At 45.8% G+C, this 24,635-nt stretch overlaps 2 protein-coding genes across 6 annotated transcripts in view; one reads left to right on the top strand and one right to left on the bottom strand.

Annotated features, from left to right (window-relative positions):
• Positions 1–1,125, top strand: part of LOC106588671 (DNA topoisomerase 2-beta) — a 32,328-nt gene extending 31,203 nt beyond the window's left edge. For all 5 annotated transcript variants that reach the window (XM_014177891.3, XM_014177893.3, XM_014177892.3 and 2 more), the window contains 2 exons: positions 26–126; positions 247–1,125. In XM_014177891.3, coding sequence (XP_014033366.3) covers positions 26–126; positions 247–435 — 290 coding nt within the window. In that variant the 3' untranslated portion in view covers positions 436–1,125. The remainder of the gene's footprint in view (positions 1–25; positions 127–246) is intronic.
• Positions 927–24,635, bottom strand: part of LOC106588672 (retinoic acid receptor alpha-A) — a 107,323-nt gene continuing 83,614 nt past the window's right edge. Inside the window, exons 5-8 of the mRNA XM_082970119.1 lie at positions 16,929–17,105; positions 7,342–7,546; positions 6,182–6,340; positions 927–6,042 (exon numbers count right to left, since the gene is read on the bottom strand). Of these exons, the coding sequence (XP_082826245.1) occupies positions 5,801–6,042; positions 6,182–6,340; positions 7,342–7,546; positions 16,929–17,105 (783 nt within the window). The 3' untranslated portion in view covers positions 927–5,800. The remainder of the gene's footprint in view (positions 6,043–6,181; positions 6,341–7,341; positions 7,547–16,928; positions 17,106–24,635) is intronic.

Raw genomic sequence — 24,635 nt, 5'->3', positions numbered from 1 at the left:
GGTGTGTTTCTCCTGACCTGTGCAGGTAAAAGCGGAGGGAGGAAGAGGAAGCAGTCTGGATCTGAAGAGGATGATTTCAGTCCCAAGAAGACACCTGGGAAATCACCCAAAACCCCTGCCAGCAGGGTAAGAGAGAGTGTGTGTCATTGAATCATGTAGGATATAGGAAGATACTGAAAAAACAAAGACTGTAATAACCATACAACAAGATACTTAAGTGTCATCTCTTGTCTTCCCCCTGTGTAGAAGCCATCAAAGAAAGCAGCCGTGACCCCGCCCCCCATGTCAGATGATGATGATGATGTGGACTCCAACCGTTTCAGCCAATCCAGCGTGGCTTCCCGAGAACGACCGGGCAGAGGCAGGGCCAAGAAGGAAGTGAAGTACTTTGCTGAGTCAGGGTCAGACGATGATCAGTACGACATGTTCGACTAGATCATGGAATCCCTCCCACACACAGGCTCTGTTCCAGTGCTATTTAAATGCTTCCTCCCTCCCTTGAAGTAATCACAGATCTTCATTGGTTGGACTGGGGAAAGTAATATGTTGGTACCCTTGCTGTCACCTATCCAATCACTTATGCTCTGTGACCACCTCTGGGAAATCAGGAAGGATGGATTTTTAAACAATTTGAACAGAGCTATTTACACACCGCTTGAGTAATTTTAACGTGCATCCTTCCTTCTTCACTTCCTAGAAGAAATCATCTGAGAGGTGGGGGATAGGTGGAAGCAGTGGTGGTGTACCTATCCAGTCATGTCCGATCAGTGATTATTTCAATGTAGAAAGGAAGGATTTCGTTTTGAAGTATTCAACCAGGACCAGACACACGCTCGTGGAAATACCCGTGCTGCAGACTTTTGTACATCCCCCCCCCCCTCTCTTTTATTTTATTTTAATGGTGACGTTTAATGCTTTCTACTGTGTAGGTGTTTTACACTTTTTATTATACATACAATACAATTTTGTTTTTTATTATTACCATGGAAATGTTCTGTATTTGTCCTAAGCAGCTTTTAGAAGTTAGGAACGCGGTGCTTCAGCACATTTTAACTGTTAAAAAGTCAAAGAGACAATGTACCTTTTTGAACAAGAACTTGGAAGTAAACAATGAAATGTAAATTATTCTCTGGCCGTTGGGTTTTCTGTCCTTTTTGAATGTGATTTTCTTAATTAACTTCACTCTATTTCCTGCAGAGCAGAACCTTAGGAACATGATATATACACACACACACAGTATTCAAGGCTTCGAGGCTACAGCAAATCAAAAATATTCAGGTTATAATACATCCACGCATTATATATTTTAAAATAAATATATTTGTGTTACTTTGCCAGGACATTTCATGGTAAAGTTAAACAGTATATTAACATAAAAAGCATTGTTAATGTACAGACAATATTGAAAATGGAGAATGAAAACAAGATAGAAGCTCACTGTAAAACTCCTTATAAGGACTTCCTGCCCTCTTCCCACCAGGCCAGCAGGAGGTTCTGGGTAAATGTATTATCACCATGACAACCCCTCCCTGCTGCCCCGCCCACCCTCAAGTCCAGTAAGCCAAAGAAACCTCAACCATAATCTGATCATGTCTCTTCATAATAACTATACAACACTGCATATATGATGACAATGGTATTTTTCTCATACCAATGGCAATCATATACATTATCTGTAAATGTTAAACTTTTGAACATTGACACTTTTTGAACAGGCATAACAACAGAGCTGCTTTCGTTGGTGACATTTTTGAGGTTCACAATCATGTTCTCTCTGGCTTCTACGGAATAGTTGGATCATGAGCCGCGTTCAGTAGGGCACACAGCATTGTGGTACATTCGGATAGAAATATGTTGCGTAGAACATACACCACTGATTTGTAGAGTATGGAATCATCCTGCTAGCTCTATTCAGTGTATTTCTATCTGCGATGTTTAATAAATTGCCCCCTTCCTGAATGCGATCCACATGTATTGATCTTATTCCGTTATTGACTTAACCAAATTGCTGTCAGTTGATTGGTTGATTGTGACAGCTGCTTGGCATTCCAACTAAAGAGCGGAAAGCATCTCTGTCGTTTGATCAGTGATGACATTGGGGGCAACTAGGGTTTCAAAATTCCGTTAAAAAAAACAAAGCAGAAAGTGTTCCACGTTGGAATTTCCTTTAGCTTATTACTCCAGAATCCGAAAAACCTCCAACCGTGATTCCTTAAAAAAAGGGCATTTTGGGAACATTTCTGGAATTTTGCGAACCATGCTCAGGTTCTGAGACCACGTGGTCCTAAATGGTGTGGAGGTGAGCAGCTGCTACCCAAGAGGGGCTGGCTATGAGATGAAGCTCAGAGGTCTGGTAGCTAAGCGCTGCCATTCATTGAAACGCAATGCACACTACACACACACACACCATCTAATACATGGAGAAGTCTGCAGTGAGATAGTAGTAGTAAATATTAACAGTTACATCGGTACAACATTCAACAGAAATCAACGTAGTAAATTCAGTATTGTGGAATGGATCAGAGTTCCCTGCCATGTCACCTGGTGCCTGTAGGCAGCGCTGTGGACACTTCAGGGAGTTGGATGTAGACATTCTTCAGCTGTGAAATAACTTTTCCAGCTTCAAAGACACTCGGGGTAAAACTCAAAAAGTCTTTTGTTGATTCCTCACCTCCTCAACAACACACATTGGCGGAGAAGGTCTGAGGTTCTGCACCCTTTCCTTCAATGTGTTTTGAGAAGTTGGATAGGAATGTAGGGAAGACTATTGAGATTCACCCACACTGCTCTTGTGATGAGCCACCAGGATTGTTTCCCCCTACATCCTTCTCTCTCCTACAAAGAGAGGGAAAGAGAGCATTTCCTTTTTTTCATACATACTATGAGATGCAATGAATTTGACGAAACGCTGCTTTAAAGTAAGTATTCCTTTAACACTGCATATCATTCCTATGTATCTCCTTCACAACATATTCACATTCAAACATGGTAAACTGAGACAGTTTTGTTTTCCCCTTAAGATATGATCGTGTGGGACAGATATGGAGGAGATGGTTGTCTGTGAGATGTTTCTGGAGGGTTCTAGCCAGGGTTGGGGTCAATTCCATATCAAGTCAGTCCATTCCTAAACTGGAAGAATTAAATTGGAATTGACCCTAACCTTGATTCTAGCTGACTGACTATAGTGGTCATCCATTCCCTTGTGGTTCAACAATGACTTTTGCCTTCATTCAGAATAAAGAACCTTCTGATGAATGACTCAATAATCCCTCATAGTTTATGCCAAATTATTATTACCCTTAAGAGTGAGAAAGAATATTGTATATTACCATCACCCTTAACATTGTATTGGCTACATATTCAAGATTCAAGATTTATAAGTGCTATGAGAAGTATTGCCTTCGTGCTACAGTTGAGTAACGAGTCAACATCTGAGTAAACAATATTATCTATCCTTATCCTTTCAAACACAAGTGATACCAGGCTAGGACAGGTGATAAGGGACTGAAGAGGTCCTAGTTCTTCCTAGCTGTAGTATTAACTTCCTAGCCTGGCTTCCACACTGAATATCACTGTTTCACTTCACAACAAAGGAACAAACAGAGCAATATTCAATGTGTATTCTAGGCTATTAACTTTCTAAATAGTGTCTAAATTCTACTCAGTGATTTATGGCTAGATTCAATCCATAGAGCTGAAGATCCATGGTATATTTTACTTGCAACCTTTCGGTTACTAGTCCAATGCTCTAACCACTAGGCTACCCTGCCACCCCATATAACGCAATTGAAAGTTAAAGGTCATTTCCAATTGAGCTGACATATGCAGCGTTTAACGTGAATGCAGTCTCCCCAAACGCGGGAACATTGCCTTTAAATTTGAATCCCAGTATACCACAGATCTTCAGCGCTACGGATTGAATCTATCCCTTTTGGCGCTGAAGAAAAGCAGCTTTACTAAGAATATATTCATAAGATCAGGAGGGCTGTTGCAGTGGCCGATGTGGGACAAAACAGAAAACAGTGCTGCATTCAGGAGGTAACGTTACAGATAGAAATGTCTTGTTGTTACAGAACTGACATGATTCCCTATTCTACATGACAGAGAAGCGCATGTCTACATAATATATTTCTATCTGAACACCCCGAATGAACGCTACCCGAGCGTACTGCATGTTTTAGGGGCTAAGGGTCATGTGTAAAGAATCTCATTTGCATCAATGTGGTTTTGTACGAGACCGTCTGAGGAACAAGGCAACAGTCAGTCATTCTGTCTGTAGAACTAGAACTAGGAATGCGTAGTGGGTTCTAGAATCCCTTACATTAGTCTAGTGTACAATCTTCCCGGCCATGTGGTTAGCTCATGAATATGTATTTTAAGGATTGCAATGTCCCCGTGGTTTACTGCCAAAACAAGACACTTCTGTATGTATATAAGGGGTAGGTAGTGATTCTGGGGGTACTCCAGAACCCAATGTGCGTTTTTTGTTGCCCAGATGCTTGTAGTTGTCGTTAGCCATAAATGTACACTTACTAGATTGAAACTGCATCAGAGAAACAATTTAGATTTTACTATAATAAGAATGCATTTCTCTGCACAGATGGTGGAGAATGTTCAAGAGAATTGCGAGGGAACTTCAAATATACTGTATAACCAAATTCAATTTAAAACAACGGTTCGATTTCTCAGTGGTCCATGTTTGGGTTAAATAACGTATTTGTCAATGAGTGTTGCTCAACCCTTATCTTTAAGCAGAAAGATTTCACTGGTTAAGACTGCTTGGTTTGTCTCCTGGAATGGCATTTTCTGATAAAATCTCAGAAGCCTTTTAGCCTCAGAAACCCTGTACATTACATTACAAGCTGTTATCTGCAGTAGACAGATCCAATCTAGTAATTGAACATCTAGATTCAATCTAGTCATTGTATATCTATGGCCTCTACAGTCTGGCTTCCCCCCTTGAGGAAACAGCTGAAGAGATGCAGCCGCTGATACGGGAGAGAAGCCTCTAGCACTGGCTTTATGGTGAATGCAATGTACACTCAACGAGACATCAACATAAAGAGTCATAAAAGACCAAAAAACAAACGTTAAATATAGGAACAAATATAAAGTATTAGTCTTCCAGACTGTCTATATGCAAGAACATTCTAAGTAACTGTTTTTGTAAAGGACGTTATATTTTAGCCCCCCTTTAAACCTTGTCATGTATGTACTGTTTCGCCTCAAACTATAATATTTAAGACAATGAAAAAAGCACCACAAAATTCGTCATAGAAACAGAGATTTCTAACCATACAATGGTATGTACAATGTATTCAACAATATGAGAGAGAGAGAGGGAGATTAAAACCACGCATTAAACTCGGCAAGCCCGTCATGCAGGGATGAATTTACACAGGAGACCTGAGGAGGATGACCTATGACCTTTGTGTACAGGTAAGTGGGTGTGGCCAGGCGGGGTCAAACCCAACTCGACCAATCACACCAGGGTCCCGAGACACAACCTCAATCAATTTAGAATTATACACAAACCAACAACTGTGCCATTTAGGCCTTAGTGCTGTCGTTTTTTAAGGGGAAATGAAGAGATAAAGAGAGAGAAGGAAAAAACAAACGTAAAGGAAAACATAAGAACAAGCGAAGGTGGTGGTGGTCACCAAGGGACCGAAGGCCTGAGGGGAGGAGGAGAGGGGGTCCACCATGCCTGGCTGTCGACCTATTTTTCTTTTTTTTTTTGTGCAAAGGAATGTCAAATAGAGAGAGTGTCTGTCTGAGAGGCCTTGAGTTCCACGGGGACCTAGGGGTCCTCTTCCTCCTCAGGGGCCACTGTGGGCCCATCGCTGTCTGAGGGGTCAGGGGACACAGGGGAGGATTTACCCCCCGTACCCCCCTTAGGGGTGCCCTTCTTGGGGCTGCTGCCATCCTCGCCCTGGGTGCTGCTCTGGCCGTCTTGTCCCTCTGAGTTCTCTAGCATCTCCTGGATCAGAGGAGGCATGGAGCCAGGGATCTCCATCTTCAGCGAGATGACCCGCTCCGCACCTGGAGGGAGAGGAAAGGACATATTGCAAAACGATTTTATAGGGCATCTGTGTACAAAGTTTGCCTACTGAAATGCTATTGAATCTATAGTGTGCTCATTTCTACTCAGTTGCATTAGTATATGAGTCTCTGTCTGTACCTTTGGCGCTGATGCTGCGGAGGTCAGTGATCTTCATCAGGGCCTTGGGGAACATGTGTGGCTTGCTGGGCCTCCTCTTCCTCACATAGATCTTCAGAGCTTCCAGTAGAGGCTCCTGGAGCTGGTCGACCTTAGAGGGTTCCTCCAGATCCTGCCGGTCTGAGAGACAGATAGGCTATGTATGACCAAGGAGTTGGAAAGACACAGCAGAGTCATAGAGTAGGGCAACACGTAGCCAGGCCTTTACCAGGCCATAGGCCCCATGAGCTTGCACTTTGATATAGTCTGGCATAAAAGGAGTTGTGCTGTAAATGTCTAGAAACTTGGTTAAAAGTAATCCGACTGGAACGGTTTCCATGGAAAAATAAATCAAATTCCACCAACTTCTTTTTATTTAATATCGCACAGTTCTCTAAAGCCAGTAGTCCTATATGACATTTGTATCATTTTATTTTGACATTATGACTTGTAAAGCTTGCAGTACCACTTCTGTCCATTCGGGGTCAGTGTGTGAGTGCGTTGAAAGCACCAGCTCCTGCTGTAGGACCTGAGGCCTGCCAGTCACAGACTCACATTACTGAGAGACACAGCAGAGTGCTTAGTTCCTCCCCTGGGGATTATACAACAGCATGCAATATATGGCAAGGCTCTGGGGATTCACACCTTGGAATGGAAACCTTCCCCAATACACCAGTTATACACCGCAGGGGAGGAGCGTGTGTCAGAGTGTATTTATAACTGCATTATGCCAGAATGCAGAGATCACTGGGTGTGTGTTTGAATTCATGTCTGCCTGCCCTGTCCCAGCAGAGGGAGAAGTTCTGCCTGATGTGTTGTGTGCTGAAACATGCTGAATGGAACAGTCCAACACACGCACGCACGCACGCACGCACGCACGCACGCACACACACTGTCTCATACACTGCCTCACAGAGATGGACCTGTGTAGGACCTGATTACAGACTTTGTGTCTGTCTGTCAGTCTGTCTGTCTGTCAGTCTAAGTCTGTATCAAATGTGTTTGGACTTTGACAGCCTTTCTAATGACTTGTTCAAGTTTTACATCTGTCACCTTAGATTCTGGGCAACTTTGACCAGTTCTTAAATCACCTCTCTGTCTCTGACCACTGTATCAGACGTGTTGCAGAAAGTGTAGTGTACCTCCAGAGATGAGGCAGATGGCACTGAGCAGGCCAGTCTCTGTGTCGTCCATCTCCATGGGCAGCAGCTGGTGGGCGAAGGTGAACACCAGGTCGGTGAGCGGGCCGAAGCCTGCGTTGTGCATCTGGGTCCGGTTCAGGGTCAGCCCGTCTGAGAACGTCATGGTGTCCTGGTCCGGAGTGTACCGGGTACAGATACGTAGAATCTATATGACAGGGGAAAGGAGAGGAGGAGAGAAATATACATTATGTATGCACACAGTATGGGAGAGGAGATGATAAGAGAGGAGAGGGACAGTGAGGGAGAGAAGAGGAGAGAGGGACAGTGAGGGAGATAAGAGGGACAGTGAGGGGAGAAGAGGAGAGAGGGACAGTGAGGGAGAGAAGAGGAGAGAGGGACAGTGAGGGGAGAAGAGGAGAGAGGGACAGTGAGGGAGATAAGAGGGACAGTGAGGGGAGAAGAGGAGAGAGGGACAGTGAGGGAGAGAAGAGGAGAGAGGGACAGTGAGGGGAGAAGAGGAGAGAGGGACAGTGAGGGAGAGAAGAGGGACAGTGAGGGGAGAAGAGGAGAGAGGGACAGTGAGGGGAGAAGAGGAGAGAGGGACAGTGAGGGAGAGAAGAGGAGAGAGGGACAGTGAGGGAGAGAAGAGGGACAGTGAGGAGAGAAGAGGAGAGAGGGACAGTGAGGGAGAGAAGAGGAGAGAGGGACAGTGAGGGAGAGAAGAGGGACAGTGAGGGAGAGAAGAGGGACAGTGAGGGGAGAAGAGGAGAGAGGGACAGTGAGGGAGAGAAGAGGGACAGTGAGGGGAGAAGAGGAGAGAGGGACAGTGAGGGAGAGAAGAGGGACAGTGAGGGGAGAAGAGGAGAGAGGGACAGTGAGGGAGAGAAGAGGAGAGAGGGACAGTGAGGGAGAGAAGAGGGACAGTGAGGGAGAGAAGAGGGACAGTGAGGGGAGAAGAGGAGAGAGGGACAGTGAGGGAGAGAAGAGGAGAGAGGGACAGTGAGGGGAGAAGAGGAGAGAGGGACAGTGAGGGGAGAAGAGGAGAGAGGGACAGTGAGGGAGAGAAGAGGGACAGTGAGGGGAGAAGAGGAGAGAGGGACAGTGAGGGAGAGAAGAGGAGGGAGGGACAGTGAGGGAGAGAAGAGGGACAGTGAGGGGAGAAGAGGAGAGAGGGACAGTGAGGGAGAGAAGAGGGACAGTGAGGGGAGAAGAGGAGAGAGGGACAGTGAGGGAGAGAAGAGGAGAGAGGGACAGTGAGGGAGAGAAGAGGGACAGTGAGGGGAGAAGAGGAGAGAGGGACAGTGAGGGAGAGAAGAGGAGAGAGGGACAGTGAGGGGAGAAGAGGAGAGAGGGACAGTGAGGGGAGAAGAGGAGAGAGGGACAGTGAGGGAGAGAAGAGGGACAGTGAGGGGAGAAGAGGAGAGAGGGACAGTGAGGGAGAGAAGAGGAGAGAGGGACAGTGAGGGAGAGAAGAGGAGAGAGGGACAGTGAGGGAGAGAAGTGGGACAGTGAGGGGAAAAGAGGAGAGAGGGACAGTGAGGGGAGAAGAGGAGAGAGGGACAGTGAGGGGAGAAGAGGAGAGAGGGACAGTGAGGGGAGAAGAGGAGAGAGGGACAGTGAGGGGAGAAGAGGAGAGAGGGACAGTGAGGGGAGAAGAGGAGAGAGGGACAGTGAGGGAGAGAAGAGGGACAGTGAGGGGATAAGAGGAGAGAGGGACAGTGAGGGAGAGAAGAGGAGAGAGGGACAGTGAGGGGAGAAGAGGAGAGAGGGACAGTGAGGGAGAGAAGAGGGACAGTGAGGGGAGAAGAGGAGAGAGGGACAGTGAGGGAGAGAAGAGGAGAGAGGGACAGTGAGGGAGAGAAGAGGGACAGTGAGGGGAGAAGAGGAGAGAGGGACAGTGAGGAGAGAAGAGGAGAGAGGGACAGTGAGGGAGAGAAGAGGGACAGTGAGGGGAGAAGAGGAGAGAGGGACAGTGAGGGAGAGAAGAGGGACAGTGAGGGGAGAAGAGGAGAGAGGGACAGTGAGGAGAGAAGAGGAGAGAGGGACAGTGAGGGAGAGAAGAGGAGAGAGGGACAGTGAGGGAGAGAAGAGGGACAGTGAGGGGAGAAGAGGAGAGAGGGACAGTGAGGGAGATAAGAGGGACAGTGAGGGGAGAAGAGGAGAGAGGGACAGTGAGGGAGAGAAGAGGAAGGAGAGGGACAGTGAGGGAGAGAAGAGGAGAGAGGGACAGTGAGGGAGAGAAGAGGGACAGTGAGGAGAGAAGAGGAGAGAGGGACAGTGAGGAGAGAAGAGGAGAGAGGGACAGTGAGGAGAGAAGAGGAGAGAGGGACAGTGAGGGAGAGAAGAGGAGAGAGGGACAGTGAGGGAGAGAAGAGGAGAGAGGGACAGTGAGGGAGAGAAGAGGGACAGTGAGGAGAGAAGAGGAGAGAGGGACAGTGAGGAGAGAAGAGGAGAGAGGGACAGTGAGGGAGAGAAGAGGGACAGTGAGGAGAGAAGAGGAGAGAGGGACAGTGAGGAGAGAAGAGGAGAGAGGGACAGTGAGGAGAGAAGAGGAGAGAGGGACAGTGAGGGAGAGAAGAGGAGAGAGGGACAGTGAGGGAGAGAAGAGGGACAGTGAGGAGAGAAGAGGAGAGAGGGACAGTGAGGAGAGAAGAGGAGAGAGGGACAGTGAGGGAGAGAAGAGGGACAGTGAGGAGAGAAGAGGAGAGAGGGACAGTGAGGGAGAGAAGAGGGACAGTGAGGAGAGAAGAGGAGAGAGGGACAGTGAGGAGAGAAGAGGAGAGAGGGACAGTGAGGGAGAGAAGAGGAGAGAGGGACAGTGAGGAGAGAAGAGGAGAGAGGGACAGTGAGGGGAGAAGAGGAGAGAGGGACAGTGAGGAGAGAAGAGGAGAGAGGGACAGTGAGGAGAGAAGAGGAGAGAGGGACAGTGAGGAGAGAAGAGGAGAGAGGGACAGTGAGGGAGAGAAGAGGAGAGAGGGACAGTGAGGGAGAGAAGAGGGACAGTGAGGAGAGAAGAGGAGAGAGGGACAGTGAGGGAGAGAAGAGGAGAGAGGGACAGTGAGGAGAGAAGAGGAGAGAGGGACAGTGAGGAGAGAAGAGGAGAGAGGGACAGTGAGGGAGAGAAGAGGGACAGTGAGGAGAGAAGAGGAGAGAGGGACAGTGAGGAGAGAAGAGGAGAGAGGGACAGTGAGGAGAGAAGAGGAGAGAGGGACAGTGAGGAGAGAAGAGGAGAGAGGGACAGTGAGGGAGAGAAGAGGGACAGTGAGGAGAGAAGAGGAGAGAGGGACAGTGAGGAGAGAAGAGGAGAGAGGGACAGTGAGGAGAGAAGAGGAGAGAGGGACAGTGAGGGAGAGAAGAGGAGAGAGGGACAGTGAGGGGAGAAGAGGAGAGAGGGACAGTGAGGAGAGAAGAGGAGAGAGGGACAGTGAGGGAGAGAAGAGGGACAGTGAGGAGAGAAGAGGAGAGAGGGACAGTGAGGGAGAGAAGAGGGACAGTGAGGGGAGAAGAGGAGAGAGGGACAGTGAGGGAGAGAAGAGGAGAGAGGGACAGTGAGGGAGAGAAGAGGGACAGTGAGGGGAGAAGAGGAGAGAGGGACAGTGAGGAGAGAAGAGGGACAGTGAGGAGAGAAGAGGAGAGAGGGACAGTGAGGGAGAGAAGAGGGACAGTGAGGGGAGAAGAGGAGAGAGGGACAGTGAGGGAGAGAGGGACAGTGAGGAGAGAAGAGGAGAGAGGGACAGTGAGGAGAGAAGAGGAGAGAGGGACAGTGAGGAGAGAAGAGGAGAGAGGGACAGTGAGGGAAAGAGTAGACAAACTCAAAGTGAAGCCCACTGAGAGAAGCTAGGGACAAGGCCATGCAGTAGTTATACTATATACCTGCTAGGACTGACACGTTTCACAGCCAACAACGACTAGAGAGAGAAACCACCTCTATGATTATGACCTTGAGGAGGAACCTCACAGTGTTTCTGTATGCCTGCTGCTGGTTTCTACTATACAGTGTGTGTGTGTGTGTGTGTGTGTGTGTGTGTGTGTGTGTGTGTGTGTGTGTGTGTGTGTGTGTGTGTGTGTGTGTGTGTGTGTGTGTGTGTGTGTGTGTGTGTGTGTGTGTGTGTGTGTGTGTGTGTGTGTGTGTGTGTGTGTGTGTGTGTGCTGGCCAGCCGGTGTGTGAATCTCTGCCAGCCTCCATGTTTTATTCTGTTTCATGTCGTGGACGCTCCTGCCACTCACTGTCAACGTGCACTCACACGTACAGACACACACCACTCACTAGCTGTCAGTGCCAGCCCACTCAACTGGCTTCAAAGACTGAGACTGTCTGTCTCTTCATTACACACACACACACACACACACACACACACACACACACACACACACACACACACACACACACACACACACACACACACACACACACACACACACACACACACACACACACACACACACACACACACACACACACACACACACACACACACACACACACACACCGTTTGTTCCTTCTTCATACACTCGTTCACCCAGGTGTGTGTGTGTCTGTGTATCTGTGAGAGCAGGACTTGAACTTCTCACCTCTTCAACCCCAGTGACTTGTCACATTTGACAAATACCACTTAGTCATAACAAACAAATCCATCTAGCATTACTGCAGATCCCCCATCTAATCAGTGCTAAGAGCACAGGGATAGTAGCACGTCCTGTTATCTCGCTCACACAGCCGGACAGTGTGGCAGCAGCTCTCATCACACCAGGAAGTGATAGTGTGATACAGCCACTACTAATGTAGACCACCAGAAACCCCAATAACACTACTGATATGTAGGATAACATCTATCCATTCAGAATACACTGCAGTCTCTGGACAGAACAACATATCTACAGACATCACATTATGATCTTATTCATCATGACATTTACTTGACTAAATGTATGAAATATTTAACACTACTTTATTAAATACCACCCCCGTGATACATGATTCCGCACTAACCCTGGGCACTGAATAGTGAGACTATTGTAGCTGCTGTGCTGTGAGCTACCAGTACAGAGAGAGAAGGGCCTTTTCATTTCAGGCTGACCCCTGATCTGAGGATGAGAGGAGAGAGAGAGGTAAGGAGCTGACTGAGGATAACCCCGTGGAGACAGAGAGAGAGGTAAGGAGCTGACTGAGGATAACCCCGTGGAGACAGAGAGAGAGGTAAGGAGCTGACTGAGGATAACCCCGTGGAGACAGAGAGAGAGGTAAGGAGCTGACTGAGGATAACCCCGTGGAGACAGAGAGAGAGGTAAGGAGCTGACTGAGGATAACCCCGTGGAGACAGAGAGAGAGGTAAGGAGCTGACTGAGGATAACCCCGTGGAGACAGAGAGAGAGGTAAGGAGCTGACTGAGGATAACCCCGTGGAGACAGAGAGAGAGGTAAGGAGCTGACTGAGGATAACCCCGTGGAGACAGAGAGAGAGGTAAGGAGCTGACTGAGGATAACCCCGTGGAGACAGAAAGAGAGAGGTAAGGAGCTGACTGAGGATAACCCCGTGGAGACAGAAAGAGAGAGGTAAGGAGCTGACTGAGGATAACCCCGTGGAGACAGAGAGAGAGGTAAGGAGCTGACTGAGGATAACCCCGTGGAGACAGAGAGAGAGGTAAGGAGCTGACTGAGGATAACCCCGTGGAGACAGAAAGAGAGAGGTAAGGAGCTGACTGAGGATAACCCCGTGGAGACAGAAAGAGAGAGGTAAGGAGCTGACTGAGGATAACCCCGTGGAGACAGAGAGAGAGGTAAGGAGCTGACTGAGGATAACCCCGTGGAGACAGAGAGAGAGGTAAGGAGCTGACTGAGGATAACCCCGTGGAGACAGAGAGAGAGGTAAGGAGCTGACTGAGGATAACCCCGTGGAGACAGAGAGAGAGGTAAGGAGCTGACTGAGGATAACCCCGTGGAGACAGAGAGAGAGGTAAGGAGCTGACTGAGGATAACCCCGTGGAGACAGAGAGAGAGAGGTAAGGAGCTGACTGAGGATAACCCCGTGGAGACAGAGAGAGAGGTAAGGAGCTGACTGAGGATAACCCCGTGGAGACAGAGAGAGAGGTAAGGAGCTGACTGAGGATAACCCCGTGGAGACAGAGAGAGAGGTAAGGAGCTGACTGAGGATAACCCCGTGGAGACAGAGAGAGAGGTAAGGAGCTGACTGAGGATAACCCCGTGGAGACAGAAAGAGAGAGGTAAGGAGCTGACTGAGGATAACCCCGTGGAGACAGAAAGAGAGAGGTAAGGAGCTGACTGAGGATAACCCCGTGGAGACAGAGAGAGAGGTAAGGAGCTGACTGAGGATAACCCCGTGGAGACAGAGAGAGAGGTAAGGAGCTGACTGAGGATAACCCCGTGGAGACAGAGAGAGAGGTAAGGAGCTGACTGAGGATAACCCTGTGGAGACAGAGAGAGAGAGGTAAGGAGCTGACTGAGGATAACCCTGTGGAGACAGAGAGAGAGAGGTAAGGAGTTGACTGAGGATAACCCTGTGGAGACAGAGAGAGAGGTAAGGAGCTGACTGAGGATAACCCCGTGGAGACAGAGAGAGAGGTAAGGAGCTGACTGAGGATAACCCTGTGGAGACAGAGAGAGAGGTAAGGAGCTGACTGAGGATAGCCCCGTGGAGACAGAGAGAGAGGTAAGGAGCTGACTGAGGATAACCCCGTGGAGACAGAGAGAGAGGTAAGGAGCTGACTGAGGATAACCCCGTGGAGACAGAGAGAGAGAGGTAAGGAGCTGACTGAGGATAACCCCGTGGAGACAGAGAGAGAGGTAAGGAGCTGACTGAGGATAACCCCGTGGAGACAGAGAGAGAGGTAAGGAGCTGACTGAGGATAACCCCGTGGAGACAGAGAGAGAGGTAAGGAGCTGACTGAGGATAACCCCGTGGAGACAGAGAGAGAGAGGTAAGGAGCTGACTGAGGATAACCCTGTGGAGACAGAGAGAGAGAGAGACACATGACTCTGGAGCTTGACACAATCCACCCCTCTCTCCTCTCTTTCTTTCTTTCTCCCCCTCCCTTCCCCTTCTCTCTCTCCCGCCTCTTCATTCTCTTCTCTCTCTCTCTCTCTCTCATTATTGAGGCTATATTATCACAGCACGCGCCTGCACTACTCCTACATAAACAAATATATAAACAAACAGCACTCAGCCAGGGGCGATCTTCTAACAATGTGATCCCCCGTATTTCAGATCCCTGCTCCAGAAAAACATACAGCAACCCAGACAAATATGAACAAAAACAACTTCACTGCAGAAAGACACAAGCATTTCAATCCTTTATTAGATTTGGAGCCGAGTTACATCTGAAACACTAACCTAATGTCCTCTGATTAAGGATGGCTCCTCCACATACTGATCGACTGTCAGGATCAATTAACCTTCTCTTCAATTGGCTGGCTGTGCAAACCAACCAATAAGGTCTAAGGACCGGACTCTAGGGAGGAAGTTCAGAGGTTTCAGCGTGTTGCCTAGCGTATTGACTAGCGTATTGACTAGCGTGTTGCCTAGCGTATTGACTAGCGTATCGACTAATGTATTGAATAGCGTATGGACTAGCGTATTGACTAGCGTCTTGACTAGCGTCTTGACTAGCGTCTTGACTAGCGTGACTAGCGTATTGCCTAGCGTATTGCCTAGCGTATTGACTAGCGTATTGACTAGCGTATTGACTAGCGTATTGACTAGCGTATTGACTAGTGTGTTGCCTAGCGTATTGACTAGCGTATTGACTAGCGTGTTGCCTAGCGTATTGACTAGCGTATCGACTAATGTATCGAATAGCGTATTGACTAGCATATTGACTAGCGTCTTGACTAGTGTGTTGCCTAGCGTATTGACTAGCGTATCGACTAATGTATCGAATAGCGTATTGACTAGCGTATTGACTAGCGTCTTGACTAGCGTATTGACTAGCGTATTGACTAGCGTGTTGCCTAGCGTATTGACTAGCGTGTTGACTAGTGTGTTGCCTAGCGTATTGACTAGCGTATTGACTAGCGTATTGACTAGTGTGTTGCCTAGCGTATTGACTAGCGTATCGACTAATGTATTGAATAGCGTATTGACTAGTGTATTGACTAGCGTATTGACTAGCGTGACTAGCGTATTGCCTAGCGTATTGCCTAGCGTATTGACTAGCATATTGACTAGCGTGTTGCCTAGCGTATTGACTAGCGTATTGACTAGTGTGTTGCCAAGCGTATTGACTAGCGTATCGACTAATGTATTGAATAGCGTATTGACTAGCATATTGACTAGCGTCTTGACTAGTGTATTGACTAGCGTATTGACTAGCGTGACTAGCGTATTGCCTAGCGTATTGCCTAGCGTATTGACTAGCGTATTGACTAGCATAAAGACTAGCGTATTGCCTAGCTACCTCACTGGAGAGAGCAAACCCAGTTATCAGAGATCTTTACACATTAAACAGTACAGATGGAATTAGGCCAAACCTTTTGTCATTAAATAGAAACCTATTCATGTGGTAAGGGTACGCTATGTGTTTCTGCATGGATTCACAGTGCTAATCTGTGTCAATTCGTCAGGCTAGCACAATTCCTGCTGTGATTCACAATGCTAATCTGTGTCATTCGTTAGCTAGCACAATTCCGTGGCTGTGGATTCGAGGCAGATGCTGGAAGTGCTGTGTCATTCGTTAGGCTAGCACAATTCCGCGGCTGTGGATTCGAGGCAGATGCTGGAATGCTGTGTCATTCGTTAGCTAGCACAATTCCCGCTGTGATTCACAATGCTAATCTGTGTCATTCGTCAGGCTAGCACAATTCCTGCTGTGATTCACAGTGCTAATCTGTGTCATTCGTCAGGCTAGCACAATTACTGCTGTGATTCACAGTGCTAATCTGTGTCATTCGTCAGGCTAGCACAATTACTGCTGTGATTCACAGTGCTAATCTGTGTCATTCGTCAGGCTAGCACAATTACTGCTGTGATTCACAATGCTAATCTGTGTCATTCGTTAGCTAGCACAATTCCCGCTGTGATTCACAATGCTAATCTGTGTCATTCGTCAGGTTAGCACAATTACTGCTGTGATTCACAGTGCTAATCTGTGTCATTCGTCAGGCTAGCACAATTCCTGCTGTGATTCACAGTGCTAATCTGTGTCATTCGTCAGGCTAGCACAATTACTGCTGTGATTCACAGTGCTAATCTGTGTCATTCGTCAGGCTAGCACAATTACAGCTGTGATTACATTTGCAAAAATGAACACTGAGTAGTAGGGCTGTGTCTCAACTCTTCCTGTGCCACAGATTGGTAAACTACTACATTATCCCTCCTTGGATGTCCATTTACATTATAACTATCCTGTAGAAGTGACTTAATCAGTGTCAGTTAACCATTAGGGACCAGAGGTTGAGGAACACTGATATGAAGGAATAAAACTAGTCTTACTACATAGGAATGAATGCACTAACTATGTACATTAGAGATGTACTACTTTTCAAACTACTGATACGGAAGGCAGCTTTGATCTGTGTGTCGTGTGTGTGAGATCTGTGTGCCTGTGTGCCTGTGTGCGACAGTCAGTCCTTACCAGTATGTCGAGGCAGGCAGCTTTAAGCAGCGTGATCTGGTCAGCTATGGTGAGTCCTGTAAAACCAGGTACTCGTTTGGCAAACTCCACGATCTTTATAATGCACTTAGTAGCCAGCTCACTGAACTTATCCCACAGGCCCAGGTCCAGCCTCACGCGTTGTTCCGCACTCGACTTCTGGAGGGGAGAAAGAGAACACATTAGCAAGCATGCCAACACACGGAGACACTCAAACACACACACACACACCTACACATACACACACACACAGACAGAAATAAAGACAAACAGAGAGTAAGGTGAGAGGCTGAGAGGCACCGTCATCATGAGACACAGATCCAGTCTTCCCCCACACACTCTCTATCTCACTGTATATAAATAATAGACACTCCACCATGACACTATATATCTATAGCCGAGGTTGTTGTTGATGTCGTAAATAAAGCTGAGCTGAGGGCGCAGTAATGAGTGAGAGGGAGCATGAGGAGAGGCGAGAGAGGGGGAGAGAGCGAGAGAGAGAGAGGGAGGGAGAGAGAGTGGGGGAAGAGAGAGTGGGGGGAAGAGAGAGAGAGAGAGAGAGAGAGAGAGAGAGAGAGAGAGAGAGAGAGAGAGAAAAAGTGGGGGAAGAGAGAGTGGGGGGAAGAGAGAGAGAGCAGTAGAGAGAGAGTGGGGGGAGAGAGAGCAAGGGAGAGAGAGAGGGAGAGAGAGGGAGAGAGAGAGAAAGTCAGAGAGGGAGAGAGAGGTAGTGAGAGAGTGGGGGGAGAGAGAGAGAGAGAGAGAGAGTGGGAGAGAGAAGGAGAGAGAGAGTGGGAGGAGGACAGGAATCAGCCATACAGCTGTGACAGGTAGCAGGGAACACTTTGAAGTGAGAGGAATAGAGGTGAAGTATCTATATGTACCAGGCCCTACACTAACACACTGAGAGGAGAGGTGAGGAGAGAGGGAGGAGGAAGGAGAAAGTAGAGACATGGAGAGGAAAAGGAAATAAAAAGGGATAAAGAGAAGAGAGAGACAATACACACTACTGTACTGTGTGTCACTGAAAATACATACTACTGTACTGTGTGTCACTGATAATACATTCTACTGTACTGTGTGTCACTGAAAATACATACTACTGTACTGTGTGTCACTGACAACACATACTACAGTATGTACTGTGTGTCACTGAAAAAACATACTACTGTAATGTGTGTCACTGACAATACATTCTACTGTACTGTGTGTCACTGACAATACATACTACTGTACTGTGTGTCACTGATAATACATACTACTGTATGTACAGAGTGTCACTGACAACACATACTACTGTACTGTGTGTCACTGAAAATACATACTACTGTACCGTGTGTCACTGACAACACATACTACAGTACCGTGTGTCACTGACAATACATACTACAGTACCGTGTGTCACTGACAATACATACTACTGTGTGTACTGTGTGTCACTGACAACACATACTACTGTACTGTGTGTCACTGACAATACATGAAAGGCACTCAATGCACGTAACTGACGTGAGGTTAATCCAGTCAATCGCGCACACACACTAGCTGAATATGCAGAGCTAGCGCGCAAATATGAACTATTAAGCTAGCTAGTACCTATTCCATTTATGTGGCGTCGTCAAAGATGGAATCTTTGCTATCGTCAATTTATTCCAAGATCAGCAAGCAGATGATGTAAGTTAGTGCTTCAAAGTCCCTGTGATAAGGTTAGCGATAAACTGAAATCCAAACTGAACAGAACTACACTCTCTTCTACCATTGTCTTAAATATATTTAATGGTCTCGTTGCAAAAGCTAAATTGTCGCAAGGGAACTTTTATTTATTTATTTTATTTCACCTTTATTTAAACCGGGTAGCAAAGATTATAGCAAACACCACTGAAACTGAATTGGTGCTCGCTAGCTTTGCAAATTCAGCTATTGTTGGAAGCCAGCCAATATGAAACAAACTATTAAAATTACAAAAGGTGGCAGCATATGTTGTGTAAATGGTGAACTCATACAGCTGTCAACTCTTGTCATTTTAATCCGTTTCACATTTGCTAGCTACCTTTTAGATCGAAGCCCAAATAGAATGATTGAAGATGATAGAAGCCCATCTCCTACTGTAAATAACCTACACACTGTGTGTGTAGCCAGCCAGCCAGCCAGCCAGCCAGCCAGGTAGAAAAATGGCAGAAAAATAAAAGACGGACATCAGAGTATTTTTCAATACACCAAAAGGCAAAGTAAGAACCCTAGTAGCCTAATATCTCAAAGACTAGTTGATAAAATGTTCATAAGAAAGAAATTAAATTCTAATGGAAATGTTTCACAATGATGTCATTAGGCAGAGCAGGCAACAGATGGCACACAGACAGCAGAGTTGGGGACAGATATGCAGGGACAGACTGGCAGAGACAGGGAGTCAGGTAAGTTTGTTGAGTCTTTGTTTGGCAACATTATGAAAGGTTCTCAATTTTTCTGACTTGTAAAATAGGAACATAATTGGAAAATGCCATGGATACCCCCACTCTCAACTTAAACTGGTGACTGAACTAAGATTTGTTAAAGGCAATGGTATTGCTGTTGTGATTAGTTGTGTAGTTTTGGGTACCGGTAGTTAGGAGTACGGCAAACACCTTATTTCTTTGGTTCCTTAATATACATTTACCATATTACAATGTAGGCTATGTGTTACAGCACTACTTTTGGTGTCCCCCTCAGGAATTGCTCTTGAGAAAATGTCATGTAATTGTCCCCTCCAAAGTTGATATCAGATTTTCGCCCCTGTGTGTCACTGACAACACATACTATTGTACTGTGTGTCACTGACAACACATACCACTGTACTGTGTGACCCTGACAATACATATTACTGTACTGTGTGTCACTGATAATACATACTACTGTATGTACTGTGTGTCACTGATAATACATACTACTGTATGTACAGTGTGTCACTGACAACACATACTACTGTACTGTGTGTCACTGATAATACATACTACTGTACTGTGTGTCACTGACAATACAAACTACTGTACTGTGTGTCACTGACAACACATACTACTGTATGTACTGTGTGTCACTGATAATACATACTACTGTACTGTGTGTCACTGACAATACAAACTACTGTACTGTGTGTCACTGACAACACATACTACTGTATGTACTGTGTGTCACTGATAATACATACTACTGTACTGTGTGTCACTGACAACACATACTACTGTATGTACTGTGTGTCACTGATAATACATACTACTGTACTGTGTGTCACTGACAATACAAACTACTGTACTGTGTGTCACTGACAACACATACTACTGTATGTACTGTGTGTCACTGATAATACATACTACTGTACTGTGTGTCACTGACAATACAAACTACTGTACTGTGTGTCACTGACAACACATACTACTGTATGTACTGTGTGTCACTGATAATACATACTACTGTACTGTGTGTCACTGATAATACATAGTACTGTACTGTGTGTCACTGACAATACAAACTACTGTACTGTGTTTCACTGACAACACATACTACTGTATGTACAGTGTGTCACTGACAACACATACTACTGTACTGTGTGTCACTGATAATACATACTACTGGACTGTGTGTCACTGACAATACATACTACTGTACTGTGTGTCACTGATAATACATACTACTGGACTGTGTGTCACTGACAATACATACTACTGTACTATGTGTCACTGACAATACATACTATTGTACTGTGTGTCGCTTCTGACGGGTGGATGGTGGGAGGACAGAGGAGAGGAGATGGAGATGGAGGGATGGACGGATCGGGGATGAAGACGGAGTCTCTGATATTAAAGCCACTCATCTTGTTCCTCCCATGGGCGAAGAAGGGAGGAGGGGAGAGGGCGGAAGAGGTAGATTCACAGTTTGATTCCCTCTCCTTCTCCATCCCCCTCTCACACCGCAATCTCAGTCAATTACCTCAGTTCTATAATTCAATAGAGCTGAACAAGGAAGTGGCCTGGGAGTTCTAATTTCCTTTAAAGGCATTTATCCAAACAAATTAGACAAGTTGCGACGTTACAAAATAAGCTGCCAATGTAGAAACCAACGCTCCGTATTCCTCACCGGCCGGGGTGTGTGTATGTGTAGGCATAACAAAAGAATAAAAGACTCTTGGCAGTATTATTATCCAGTACCTGTGAAGGATAATGACAGTAGAGTATAGCAGTAATAATGTAGCTCATAGTCAATGGCTGACTGGACTATATAACACACACACACACACACACACACACACACACACACACACACACACACACACACACACACACACACACACACACACACACACACACACACACACACACACACACACACACACACACACACACACACACACACACACACACACACACACTTCTCCTCCTTGAAGCTGAGGGCCACATATCCCTAATGTTTTATTTTGTCTTTTAAAGTGCCAGGGCCATTTTTCATCACCATCACTGTCAATGAAGCCTTATTCATTGTCACGCCTTAAGCCCTCTCACTCACCCTCTCTCTCTCCACTATCTCCCCTCACCCAGCAGTGAACTCCTAAATCACCCAGGACTAGGATTGGAATATTTCACCACATAATTGGAGCTTTAACCTAATCTAGGGAGCTGAGAGAGAGAAAGCGAGAGGGGGAGAGAGAGAGAGCTGAGGAGGAGCAACGTTCAAAAGGCGCGTCAGGAACCAATTGCTTGTAATAATGAGGAAGTTCTCAGTCTGAGAGCCAACATAATTACTAGTGATCCAGATTAAGGCTTTATCTAAGTACAGGCCTACTGCTACTGCCGTGACAGAACTGACAGCAGCACAGCAGTACGCATCTGGCCTACATGACTGACTAACTCTTCTTTTATTTAAAGCCACAGTGTTCTGTCATTTTGAATAATGATTTATAAATATTACATTACTGACTGACTGTGGGAACTGGTTATTATTTACAAATATATACAGTTGAAGTGGGAAGTTTACATACACTTAGGTTGGAGTCATTAAAACTCGTTTTTCAACCACTCCACAAATTTCTTGTTAACAAACAATAGTTTTGGCAAGTCAGTCAGGACATCTACTTTGTGTATGACACAAGTAATTTTTCCAACAATTGTTTACAGACAGATTATTTCACTTATAATTCACTGTATCACAATTCCAGTGAGTCAGAAGTTTACATACACTAAGTTGACTGTGCCTTTAAACAGCTTGGAAAATTCCAGAAAATGACATCATGGCTTAAGAAGCTTCTGATAGGCTAATTGACATCATTTGACTCAATTGGAGGTGTACCTGTGGATGTATTTCAAGGTCTACCTTCAAACCCAGTGCCTCTTTGCTTGACATCATGGGAAAATAAAAAGAAATCATCCAAGACCTCACAAAAAAATTGTAGACCTCCACAAGTCTGGTTCGTCCTTGGGAGCAATTTCCAAAAGCCTGAAAGTACCACATTCATCTGTACAAACAATAGTACGCAAGTATAAACACCATGGGACCATGCAGCCATTCTCTCTCCTAAAGATGAACGGACTTTGGTGCGAAAAGTGCAAATCAATCCCAGAACAACAGCAACGGACCTTGCAAAGATGCTGGAGGAAACAGGTACAAAAGTATCTATATCCACAGTAAAACGAGTCCTATATCGACATAACCTGAAAGGCCGCTCAGCAAGGCAGAAGCCACTGCTCCAAAACCGCCATAAAAAAGCCTGACTACGGTTTGCAACTGCACATGGGGACAAAGATCGTAGTTTTTGGAGAAATGTCCTCTGATCTGATGAAACAAAAATAGAACTGTTTGGCCATAATGACCATTGTTATGTCTGGAGGAAAAAGGGGGACGCTTGCAAGCCGAAGAACACCATCCCAACCGTGAAGCACGGGGGTGGCAGCATCATGTTGTGGGGGTGCTATGCTGCAGGAGGGACTGGTGCACTTCACAAAATAGATGGCGACATGAGGAAGGAAAATGATGTGGATATATTGAAGCAACATCTCAAGACATCAGTCAGGAAGGCTTGGTCGCAAATGGGTCTTCCAAATGGACAATGACCCCAAGCATACTTCCAAAGTTGTGGCAAAATGGCTTAAGGACAACAAAGTCAAGGTATTGACTTTTGTGGGCAGAACTAAAAAAGTATGTTTTTCAGATTTGTGGGCAGAACTGAAAAAGTGTGTATGAGCAAGGAGGCCTACAAACCTGACTCAGTTACACCAGCTCTGTCAGGAGGAATGAGCCAAAATTCACCCAACTTATTGTGGGAAGCTTGTGGAAGGCTACCCAAAACGTTTGACCCAAGTTAAACAATTTAAAGGCAATGCTACCAAATACTAATTGAGTGTATGTAAACTTCTGACCCACTGGGAATGTGATGAAATAAATAAAAGCTGAAATAAATAATTCTCTCTACTATTATTCTGACATTTCACATTCTTAAAATAAAGTGAGGATCCTAACTGACCTAAAACAGGGAATTTGTACTTGGATTAAATGTCAGGAATTTTTAAAAACTGCAAATGTATTTGGCTAAGGTGTATGTAAACTTCCGACTTCAACTGTATATTTAAGGAAAGGGGCATTTCTATTTGAATTTGAAAGTGAATTGTACTACTACTTGGTAGTGGGACATTGTGGGACATTCCTAAACTTGTGTTTTGTACAGAAAAAGGACAAATAATCTTCAAGGTAATGTAGCGCAAACCGTGAACTGATGGTAACTGTTCCCTCAGAGCTGTTGCTAACCAGAGAAAGCCTTTACAAATACTTACAATGTGGAAGGCTTAAATCACTACCGATTAGCTTTAGTTATAATCTCAATGTCAAACATCCACCATGGGAAATGTTTTGAACGATTGTTACCGTTGTTATATATTTAGTTTTTTAACACCAGTGCCGTGGTGTCTTCCACTTTGTTTGTTTATTAAACTGTATGAACATAGCCAGAATGATTGATAGGTGACATGAAACTCCCCCAAGCCTCCAGATAAGTTTGAGGTGTGTGTATGTGTGTGAGTTCCTACTTGTCTACCACAAATATTCCCTTGCTCTGCTCCACAACCCTCCCAACAGTAAGTCGTTCGCAAAGCTCCGGTGTCAATCACCCACTACCTCACGCCGAGCTCGATCTATATGTAAGTGAGTCTATCAGTCTAAAAACAAACAGTGTTAGACACTGTCAAACTGCCTTTACAACGTTGCTATGCCTAGCTGTCAATCAAACAAATCCCTATATCAACCTGCTATAAAACTATCAATCACTCAAGAACAATTTCACTATCCCACATTTACAATCTCACATTTACCTGTCAAAATGTTCCAAAACTAGCTAAGCTCTATCAATCTGGCATGGCAGTCTGTCTACATACCATAGCTCAGTACATATCTGATTCTGCTATTTGTCTCAGGAGGTTTTGCTGCTCCGGGTTTCTGTGAACCTTGACCCCTGCTCAGAGGGATGCTTGGGAGCAGAGAGCTGCATCCACATCCAGGCTCAGAGACCTGTCTTATCTCTCTTTCTCTCTGTGTCTCTGTCTCTCTCTTTGGGTTTTGAGTTTACAAGGCATTTCACTGTACTTTGTGCATATGACATTACAACATGAAACTTGAAATTCTGTCTCTCTTTCTCTTTCTCTCTATCTCTCTCTCTTTTGTTGTGGTATACACAATGCT

Source organism: Salmo salar, chromosome 27 (genome assembly GCF_965601325.2).
Source record: "Salmo salar chromosome 27, fSalSal1, whole genome shotgun sequence".
In the NCBI taxonomy this organism is placed as follows: Eukaryota; Metazoa; Chordata; class Actinopteri; order Salmoniformes; family Salmonidae; genus Salmo; species Salmo salar.
The sequence above is the reverse complement of the archived record's forward strand: the minus strand, read 5'-3'. Positions and strand labels throughout refer to the sequence as shown.